Raw genomic sequence first — 11,561 nt, 5'->3', positions numbered from 1 at the left:
TACCTTTAACCTAAAGCAAGATGAAACCCATGATGTACAGGCAATGGTTTGACTGTCAAACAATTCTATTCGTTCTGGACACAAACAGAAAGGCATGCAATTCATTTTTCATTATTCAAGCAACACTCCATTTAACATAAAGCAGATTAGAGAACAAATTCTCATTTTTGTCCTCATGCATGACCGATCTGATGTCCCAGCGACAGTGTCATTTGTCTGTGACTTTTAAAACTGTAACGTCTCATTAATTAAAAATAAAATGATGGAAATTACTTTCAGGTCATCAATTCTGATGATTCTACAGAGCAGGAAAATTGCATCACTGATCTTTAGATAAAAACAAATAATCCGTTCGCACCGTATCAAAAACCCCAAATGTGCTGATTTTCAAAGCATTTTTTATGAGTCATTTCTGTAACAGCGTATTTTCCCGACACAAGTGGTCGAAATTCCTGACTAACTGCTGTCCTGGATTTTTCCCTCTCACATGGCTTAGATGTAAATGGCCACAACACATCATAAATAAGAAGACTGTCGCAGGCCCTACTTCCTGTGTAATTAAATCAACGTGTTGTACTATATGTGATGCTAGAGAATGCCTTCATGTGTGTTCACCATATGTGAGATGATACCCACACATTCTGTCTTTATCTGTCTACTTGCTTTCTCACAAACACTCACACACACGTGAATGTGTTGTATGACTGCACATTGAACTGTTTCTGTATCTCTTAATGAAGACCTCTGAAGGTTTGCATCCAGCTGCTGGGTTTATTGAACCCCCAGGAGCAATTTTGGGAAGACCCTCTGTAGCTGTTTGTTTTTGGTTTTAGTTTTAAAAGAGGCTAAGGCATTCGTCAAGACTGACAAAGATGAACACTAGCTGACTAGGCATTTATTGCGTCTTACAAGAAGTGCTGTTTTTTTGTTGTTGGGGTTTTTTTTCCCACATGTATTAAGTGTTTCTGGAAATTACAGCTAGCGGTTTAAATCATGGTTAGAGATTCCAGCTCACTATGTATCATCCCTTTTCTTGTCATTGATTCACTGATGTGATACTCTGCACTGTTGTAAATTCTAAAATTTTGGTGCTACAATTAGAGCAGGGCGATATGGCCAAAAATATTTATCACGATATATATTTGAAAATTTGCGATAACGATATAACTGATGATATAATTGATGCGAGTCAAAATACAACTCCACAACATTACTAGCGCAAAAAGACAACCTTCCATTTATTTTCACTTAAACAAGAAGCTGGTTTTTATGTACATTAAAGCTTTATAAAAATGTAACAGTGCAAATGCAAATTCCTTGCTGAAAGTTTAACCAAAAGGCATTTCCAGTAGAAATGGGCTGACATATCCTGAGCATAACCATGTATAATATCCACTGAAGTTAAAAAGAGGTGCTTTGCAACATTAAACTGCAGTGTGCAGTACGTATTTTTCGGACCATAAGGTGCACACAAATGATACAATGCTAGGCAACATGATAACATTGTGTTATCTGATATGGAAAATAACCTTCAGTGGCCTAAGATGAAACTGTGTGAATATTTTGGTTCCTCAAATTCTGATCATATAGAAGGAATTTGTGGACACACAAACAAGCAAACAGACAGACAGTTTGTGTATTATAATAAAATGCAATCGATTAAAGGCGACATGAAATGCTTTACATATAAAGGCTAATTTACACCACTGTGCCCTGCTCTCACAAACTGAAACAGATGTAACACTATCTGTGAAGCTGGGTTTAAGAAACAAGTGTTCAAAGTTAAAGTTTTAAAAACAGGTTCAGCACCATCTTCTGTCAGTACGGAACGTGACATTCTGTGATTGATTGTTGTGGCTAGGGATGGGTACCGGTAGCACCGGTTCTGACATAAACGGTAGTAACCAGACCGAAAAGCAGCGCACATTTCGGTGCTTTATTTCGGTGCTTTTTTTTTCCTGAGATGTCATACACTTTGGATTCCAGCCAATCATTTTACCTTTGCGAGCGTAGTCGGCGGGCCCAGGCATGTACGTTCTTTTAGAGCAGAGCTACAGATTAAAAATGCCCAAAGCGAAGCGGTCAAAAGTCTGGCTGTACTTCACAGCAAAAGATGCAAACTCAGCAACCTGCAACAAGTGCTATTATGCTGATACTGATGATGATGGCAGCAGCAGCCGCTCTTCTCTGCGCGAGTAGCTTAATGTTGTGCGTGTGTAATTTACGTTGAGTAGGCTAACCACGTTATTACATTAATGCATGTAAGGTGAACTAGCAAACACCGTCGTAGTTACATGCGGCTGTCTTCTTGTTTGATGGCAGATACTCCCTTCACGCTGGCCAAAAAGGCTAAAATGACCAAAGAAAAAGTGGAAAACAGCTAAACAGGTTTTTGGACAAAGTTTGTTTTTTCCATTGTTTAAGCACTGCTTCCAGTTAAGAGCGATGCCATAAATCCCCTATAGCTGCAGAAAAGGCTAACATTGTTATCCTTTTACAAAAAAACAGCTGAACATGAGAATTTTTTGGACCAATTTTGTGTTCTCCATTCTTTAAGCACAGGTTCGAGCACCGGTTCGAGCACCGTTTAAGCACCGGCACCGTTTCAAAAGTACCGGTTTGGTACTGGTATCGGATAAAACCTAAACGACACCCATCCCTAGTTGTGGCTAATAGCTAACATAAACATTCGCTAACTAGTGACAGAATCTATAACTCAGAGGAAATAACAACACTAAAAGTTTAAGGGGATCACATTTGTGCTGTCGCTGCCTGCAACAATGAGTTTATGTTAAGAAACTGATGGTATACTGTCCATTTTCACTTGTCGTGTCCAAATTCATGAGCTGCATCCTCCTGAGGACCCGGCCTTCGCGGTCTACGTGGGCCGGGTCCTCAGGAAGTCGGGTAAGCCGGAAGTAAACGGCTGTGGAATTGGACGGTCTAGCCTTCTCGATCTACTCCCGCCCTTAAATCAGAGTATTTCCGGCCGTCAGCGCCACGGCGCAAAAATCGAAAATGGACCCCGAAATCTTTCTCCGTTTTTTGTGTTCATTTTTAATTATCAACGATCTAAAAAAACTGTCTCGCGGTCGTCATCGCCGGCATGTTTTGTACTCCAGGCTCATCAGAGAAAATCATATCCAGGTAAAACTATTAATCTAGACGCATTTAGGAATTACTTAGCTAGTTTTATGGATAATTTCAGTGACTGAATGACGGCGGTCATTCAAAATATATGAACAAAATCCCTTAGAAAATGTTCTTCTATAAGTTTACATTTATTTTCAGTTATTCATATGATCTGTTACTTATTTTTGTACATAAAATTGCAGTAAAATTGTCAGAAAGCCAAAAACAGGGTTATTTTTGAGTTCACAAAAAAGCTTAGCTACACAGATGAAATGTATAAAATGTTATTTCTCAGTGTTAGTATATTTTACTCAAGCTTAGTAATCAGAATAATGCTTTGATGTCATAAAATAAATGAAGTCATACCTTTCTATTAAAACTGATTATGCTGTTCTCCACCTTTTCCTTAACCAGACAAGGCCGTTGTACTGCAGGATTAACCAAAGTGTACCAGTCCTGGACCGTTTTTTTAGCCAGGAGGATCCAAGGCCTGATTTTCGGCTAAGCAGGGAGTCTCTGGCAGTGTTGTTAAATCTCCTGAACCAGGATCGGCGGCATGGATGGGGTGCCACAATTGAGATACTGGTGTTACTTTTCTGGTTGGCAAGTGGAGCATCCTACAGGGTGGTCTCAAGAGTGTTTGGGATGCCGTGTTCTACTGTCCACTACATCGTCCACCGAGTCACGAAAGAGGTGTTGGCCATTCGCTACCAGGTCATCCACCTCCCAACAACCCCAGAGGACCTGGAGGTAGTGTCCCGTGGGTTTGCAGGGCTGGCACGCCACAGAGCCTTTATGAAAGCGGTGGGTGCAATTGACGGCTGCCACATACGCATCAAGTGTCCAAGTGGCCCTGATGGTCAGTGCTATAGGAACAGAAAACTGTTTCCATCAATCATCTTGCAGGCGGTTTGTGACCATCGGGGCCGCTTCATCGACACATACGTGGGCTGGCCTGGGTCGGTGCATGATTCCAGGGTGCTCCGCCACAGCCCACTGTACAGACAGTCAGTCTACCCTCCTCCAGGGCATTTCATCCTCGCAGATGGAGGGTACCCATGCCTCCAGCGTCCACTCCCCCTCATCACACCCTACAAGAGGCCAGTCCAAGGTGTGGGAGCCCAGCGCTTTAACAGCCATCATTCCAGGGCACGCTCCATAATAGAGCGTGCTTTTGGGATGATGAAGAACAGGTTCAGGGCCATCTTCCTGCAAGCGCTGGAGGTGCACCACACCTTTGTACCTCATGTAAGTGACCACCCAATGTCAAATTAATTGTGTGTGCGTATACATATATATATGTATGTATGTGTGTGTGTGTGTGTGTGTATGAAAGAATAATGTGTATATGTATATCACTACAGGTAGTAACAGCATGTGCCATCCTCCACAACATTTGCCTCAGTGCTGGTGACATTGTGGCTCCTGAGGATGAACCTGAGGAAGATGGAGCAGAGGATGAGGGGGAGGCTGGATTGGAGGCAGTCAGTGGTGCTCTGTGGTGGGACCAGCTGTCTGCCGAGGTGTCTGCCCTGGAGGAGGTACCACCAGACCATGACTACTGTTAACAGGCAAGTAAACATTTATCTAAGCATCTTTTTTAATACCATTTTTTCAAACTGTTGTCTGCTACAGAGTCACAAGTATTATACTAGTAGTGAATCCACTTTCTCTGGTTTGCATATTTCTGAAAAACCTCTTAGTGGTGTGGCAGCCGTCGATTGAGTCAGCCCTGCAAACCCGTGGATGGACGATGCAGTGGACAGAGGGAGGAAGCATCCTAAAACTATTTGCAGACCACCCTGTGCGATTCTCCACTTTCTGACCAGAAAAGACAAACCACGGGTCACAGTCGCAGCACCCCATCCATGTCTGATCTTCTTTCGGCAAATCCAGCAACACTGCCAGAGATTTTCTGTTTGTGTGATCTTTAAAGTGTATTTGAAAAAAAAAAAAAAAAACGGTCCAGGAACAGGTCACTTTGGTTAATCCTGTGTGAAAATTTGTAAATATTTGTATATATTTTTCCTTCTCTGACTAAAATTCATTTTTTAGAAATATTCTTGTTTTATTATTATTTACCTTTGAAGAGTTTTAAATTGACATTTAAAGTTTATGTTCATACATGTTAAAAACAACTAAATAAAATGAGTTCAGCGAAATCTGTTTTCATCAATTTATTCATAGTGGAAAACTTAAAATAACACGTAGAAAAAGGTAAGAAATGTATTAAAAAAAAAAGAATATCTGAAGGCACAACCAATTTGGGAACTAATTTTCATTAATCAAAAACTTTTAGTATGACATAACAAATAGAACAAAGTAAGAACATATCTGAATATATTTTTAACTTATTTAGGAACTAATCTTTCTAGAATGGAAAAAAGTCTGTCCATCCTGTCCCTGCTCTCCTGTTCTCTCCTCAGCCTCCCTTTGGTACTGCATGTCCTCTTTGATGAGCTCAAGGAGCTCATCCTGTCTTTCCCTTCTCCTCTTCCTTCCCGTTGCTGCTGGCTGACCTCCTTCCTCATCTGTCTCCTCTTCCATCTCACTTTGGTCACCCACTGCTGTACTTGGCCCTGGAGTGTCCTCAGGGAGAGAGGAAATAAGGACAGGGGGCCTAATGGAAGGCCTCTGTCCCATCACCTCATCCATGAGGCCAAACCAGGGCCAAGTAGCAGCAGTGGGCTTCCCACTGACTCCCTCACCTGACCCTGGACACTTGCAATCCTAATGGCAGAGGAAATCAGAAATGACAGACAAATGTAAACAATACAACTTTTAGTAAATGTGCATTTATTAAATTTCATTCTTAATGCAGGCTAGAGAAACTGATCAGGAAGGCTAGCTCTGTGGTCGGCATGAAGCTGGACACTCTGGTGACAGTGGCAGAGAGAAGGACACTAAAGAAACTGCTGGACATTATGAACAATGCTGGGCATCCTCTGCACACGGCCATTAAAAACCAGACGAGTCTGTTCAGTGACAGGTTGCTTCTCCCCAAGACAAGAACTAACAGACTTAAAAACTCCTTTGTCCCACACGCCATCAGACTGTTTAACTCCTCTCTGGAGGGGAGAGGGAGGGGAAACAGGAGGACAAAGGAGGGGGGAACAACTAAGCTGTAGTGCCTCTTCACCTCACTGTACAATACCTTGTGCAATACTTTTTGTAAATAGTCAATGGTGCAATAGACCTCAATACCTGAAATGTGCAATTCACTTGTACTTCTGTCGGTGCTGTGCTTTTTGGAAATAGAATTTCCCAGAGGAACCCACCCGAGGGATTAATAAAGTTCTATCTTATCTCTCTCTTAAATTATCTTCTTGACAGCACACATACTTTGTATCTTTTCTTTAAGTTGTCCCACTTCTTTTTGGCCTGCAAGGTGGTGACTTTCCCTTGTAGGCCCATCTTCTCAAGAATAGTCCTGATCGCACACAAAAAAATAAGAGAAGAGAGAAAACCATGACAACTATGATAATCCCTAAATCCAAAAGTTTTCACAGCAGAACACAAGAGGAATATCGTCTGGACATCACAGGTTCTGTACAGAATGAGGGTTATTGAAACCGTACTCAGATGAATATGATGTGTAAATTGATTTATTCGTGTACCTCCATCCCACAGTCGCTGAATTTTTTACCCCGGTGAAGAGGTGATCATTTTCTCCTCTAGTTTTAATAAAGTCTGCCGTTTGCTCTTTGGTCCCTATAAACATATCACAAAAACGATTGGGAAAAATGTAAGCGCCAATGGAAAACCGTGGAACCCACCATACAAGCTAGTTTACGTCCACTTTTTATGAAGATTGTTTAAATAAATATTACAAGTCTATGCAAATTCACAACCCTAACAACATAACCGCTATAAAAATTTAACTTTTGTACCACCAGATTTTCACATACTTACATTTAAAAGTGTATTCGTCTCCCGGTTTATCCTTTTGTGCCGCCATCGTTACGTGAATGAAGTTCTGTGCAATGAATTCTGGGCTGGCAAGCTGTCGAGCTGGTGGGTGACAGACGTCACCGAAAACGTCGAAGCACTTTTGCAAATATGCGATATCTTGACAAACAAAGCAGATATTTGAAGTTTACACACCCACATTCTCGCCTGAAAATATGTTAAAAGTTTATTTTGTGACCCAGAAAGATTAATAAGAGTAATTTTAAAACTTAGTAGCGGCCGCCATTAGCCGGAAACTGGAGCTTGGCTGGGCTGCGCTATGAATTCTGGGATATGGTGGGCCACGAAGGACACACCCGACCCATCCTTCAAATTCGGGGAAAAGGAGGACTCGTTTGTCGGCTGCATTCGGAGCAGTATATGAATTTGGACAGCCTTCGGCGCGTCGCTGTGATGTAATCGGTCTACAAATGCGGCCTCAGGAGGATGCAGCTCATGAATTTGGACACGACTGTAAACTCTCTGGATTAGTGATGGGTCGTTCGCGAACGAAATGGCTCTTAGAGCCGGCTCTTTGACGTGAACGACGCGAGCCGGCTCCTTATCGCGAGCCGTCGCGTGGGTTTTTTTTTTTTTTTCTTTCTCTCAGCCTCTCCCTCGCACTTTTTTTCCGCTTCACTCTGCACGCGAGCCTTGTGCTTTACGCTGGGCAGAGGGGGGAGGGGCGGTAGTTACACTCAGTAGCACAGGAACTAGTGATGTGCGATACCACTGATTTCCTTTCCGATCCGATACCAAGTAATATTCAGGGTGGTATCGACGATACTGATCCAATACCGATACTTTGTACAAAACGGATTTTATTTATTGTATCTCAAATTATAGCGTCATAATGATTACAGGACATCAGAATACCTTCTTCTTATCACTTAATAATGCAGAGTTCATCATATAGAAATAAAAAAACTAAAGTTGTGTGCTATTTGAACACCTTGCCTGCCTGGAGGACTAAAGGACTCCGTGAGAGACTCTCACCCTAGCAGCACCTGTCCCTCTCCTCCTCTTCAGTTCGCCTCAACATACGCTCGTCATATTTTGTGATATGATTTACTCTGAGGTGTTTGACAAGGTTAGTGATGTTGCCACAACCATACATGCCAACCCTCCCGATTTTTCCGGGAGAATCCCACCTTTCTCCAGATTTTCCACCCGGACAACAAAGTTGAAAAACCATATCGCAGAATTCATAGCGCGGCCCAGCCAATTCCAGTTTCCAACAATGACGGCAGCGACTTAGTTTTAATATCACTCTTATTTCTCTTTCTGGGTCGCAAAAAAACTTTTAACATATTTTCAGGTGAGAATGTAGCTGTGTAAACTTCAAATATCTGAGCCGACCGACACATCGTCTTCAAACCCCCGCGGTCTTTCACCACTCGGGTTAAACATGATGTACAAGTCACTTTGATAACTTAAAAATGTTCTTGTTTGGCTTTTTCAGTGTTTTATTTGTTCGTGAGTAAATCGGTTTGGCTGAGATTAAAGTTATTAGATTAGATTAAATTAAATTAAACTTTATTATTCCCTCGGGAGGGTTCCTCCGGGGTTTTCACACAGCTGAATAAACGTCAAACAGAAAACTGATTAAACAGAAGAGTTTACGTCAGTGTCCGGTTATATTTTAGACAGCAAGGAGCAGACGGCAGAGTTTCACTCCACCGAGGGAGCTCGTGACGTACTACCCGGCTTTCTTTAGACCGCGAAGGCCGGTCCTCAGGTGGAAGCAGCCTCTGAATTTGGACACCCCCGCTGTTTCCGGGCCGGCCAATAATAACGGTGACATTTAACGTATTTTATCCGATAAATAAACCCTGTAAAATATATTTATCCGCCCAAACAGCCCTTTTGAATGTCTCCCTAATTCTGAGGTCTCAAGGTTGGCAAGTATGGCCACAACACCTCACTTTTTTTGCCACATTTATTGCAAACCACGGCTCAGCTGTTTGTGGAGGTAAAATACATCCGCACAATTACGCTCAGCCATTGTTGTGAGTGCGCACGCCAAGGGGCTGCGAGACATTTATACAGCCGTATTTCGCACATGACTATGAAAGGCGGAAGAGGAAGTAGTTCCTTTGAATGTAGGCAATCCGAATGTTATAGTTTCTTTCCACTGTGTTCCTGTTAATGATAAACTACAAATTTACTCTAAATTACTAAAATATCGATATTTTAATGTGAGAATCGATTCTAGAACATAAATGATTGGTATCGGAGGAATCGATATTTCAGGATCGATCCGCACATCACTAACAGGAACAGAGCCAGAGAGAGAGAAAGAGAGGCAGGGACAACAGCATTAGAAAGGTATAGTAATCATCCACAACTATTTTCGGTTGCAGATGATAAAGGATTGAGAAAGTTTATTCATGCAGGTCCATATGACAGAGAATATGCATGTTCTTTTAGTTTTCATATTATAATTTATATTTAATTGTGTTGTGGTTTGCAGTGTTTTGTGTTCTTTTCACTTTAAATTTGTGAAAGGAAAAAGCTGAAAATTTAAATAGTTAAAACTTGAAATGTGAATAGTTGATTTTTGTATTATATGATTTATTTATTACATTTTATGTGGAGTGAATAAATAAAAGTATATTTACGGTGGCCCCTAGAGACAAAGCACATACAAACTTCAAATCACGTACGAACTCTGAAGCATGTACAAACTCCAAAACACGTAAAAACATGTACAAACTCCAAAACACGTAAAAACTCCAAAACACGTAAAAACACGTACAAACTCCGAAGTACGTAAAAACTCAGAAGCATATAAAAACTCCGAAGCACATAAAAACTCAAAACACGTACAAAAGACAACAGAAGTGCTCCAGGATGCTGGGCGCAGTGTTGAGCCTTTGTTATCTTGTGGCTACACAAGCCAGCAAGTACCAACGACCGGATTTGGTGTGTGGTAGTAACAGGTAAATGAACTTTTTTTTAAATTATTTGAATATATATATGAGTGCCTGTGTATAAATACACAAACAATACACACATGCTTTCAATTGTGTAATTTAAGTGATCTAGTAGCTCTGCTTTGGAAGTTCAGTTCATGCTAGAAATGTGTTTTGGAGTTTGTACGTGTTTTGTCTCTAGGGGCCACCGCATATATTTATATATAAACATATATAAATAAAACCACTTGTTTTTACGTTAGTAATTCCTTTTGTGCATAATTTTATATTATTGTTAATAATAAATTAATTAAAGCAACAAAACAACCTGAAGAGCCGGTTCGGAGCCGAAAGAGCCGGCTCTTTTTAGTGAGCCGAACCGAAAGAGCCGGATCTCTAAAAAGAGCCGGAAATCCCATCACTACTCTGGATTTGCTTGGGAAGAGAAAGATTATTATTTTATTGCATGAAGCTGACAGACAGTGGAAGTGGACAGTATGTCCTCAGTTTCTTAACATAAAACCCATTGTTACAGCCACGAGATGGACAAATGTGATTCCCTTAAATTGATTTTTAGCTTTAGTGTTGTTATTTTCCTCTGAGTTATCGATTTTGTCCTGAGTTTGCTAACACAAACTAATGTAAGTCTATTAGCTTTAACCAACCACATGATGTCAACTTCTGTACTGACAGACAGTGTTGGGAAGGTTACTTTTAAAATGTATTCCACTACAGACTACAGAATACATGCCCCAAAATGTATTACGTTACTCAATGAGAGTAACGTATTCTGAATACTTTGGATTACTTAATATATTATCATGCTTTTTACAACTACATGAATGTACTATTGCTGTGTGATTTATTACTGTTACTGAAGGTCCGCGGCTCCGAACCGTAGTAAAGGACCTCTGACTAATACGTCGGGTTTCGTGTCGGAATCATAGCTGAAAAATAGCTTTACTTTGTTGTCTGGGTCAACTTTGCTAGCGAGAGACAGAGAGAGGCGTTGAAAGGCTGCTGCAACGGAACTTATTGTTTCGGTGGAAAACACGAACACAGTGTACAGTCGAGTCTTAATAGCTTACTTACAACTGGGCTCGTCAGGCACTCTTCTTGGCTGAAGTGGTTATTATTATATTTACATGCTTCCAGCTCCCGTTTCTGCTCGATGACAGCTCGTACTTTTCCTTTTTCTCCCTCCCTCGCTCACAGACACATAACGGGTATGGCAGTCCATTCTCCCTGCAGCACGGACTACACTGCCCATGATGCTACATTCTTTAGGGCTATGCCTGTAGCATTCTGCCTATTAGCTTAGCACAACAACAACAACAAAAAAGGCGCTCTCTCTCACCCAGGAAACACGCAGTCGCAGAGAGTGCGCGTCACCATGGCAACCGTAACGCTGCCGCCTGGAACAACAGAACTTGGCTGTCAAACAAAACCCAAACAGTCCTGACAGTACCGCCGTGTAATCCATTTATTTCAACAAAGTAACTGTATTCTAAATACCACCTTTTTAAACGGCAACTGTAACGGAATACAGTTACTCATATTTTGTAT

At 41.3% G+C, this 11,561-nt stretch overlaps 1 protein-coding gene across 1 annotated transcript; it reads right to left on the bottom strand.

Annotated features, from left to right (window-relative positions):
• Nucleotides 1-5,166: 5,166 nt before the first annotated feature.
• Nucleotides 5,167-11,317, bottom strand: LOC143412938 (uncharacterized). Its single transcript, XM_076874866.1, has 5 exons — nt 11,084-11,317; nt 7,045-7,200; nt 6,750-6,843; nt 6,475-6,562; nt 5,167-5,862 (listed from the first exon to the last, which is right to left on the bottom strand). The coding sequence occupies exons 2-5, from the start codon at nt 7,088-7,090 to the stop codon at nt 5,488-5,490; spliced, it is 603 nt and encodes a 200-aa protein (XP_076730981.1). The 5' UTR covers nt 7,091-7,200; nt 11,084-11,317; the 3' UTR covers nt 5,167-5,487.
• Between the last annotated feature and the right edge of the window lie 244 nt (nt 11,318-11,561).

This window comes from Maylandia zebra, linkage group LG16 (assembly GCF_041146795.1).
Source record: "Maylandia zebra isolate NMK-2024a linkage group LG16, Mzebra_GT3a, whole genome shotgun sequence".
Taxonomy (NCBI): domain Eukaryota; kingdom Metazoa; phylum Chordata; class Actinopteri; order Cichliformes; family Cichlidae; genus Maylandia; species Maylandia zebra.
The sequence above is the reverse complement of the archived record's forward strand: the minus strand, read 5'-3'. Positions and strand labels throughout refer to the sequence as shown.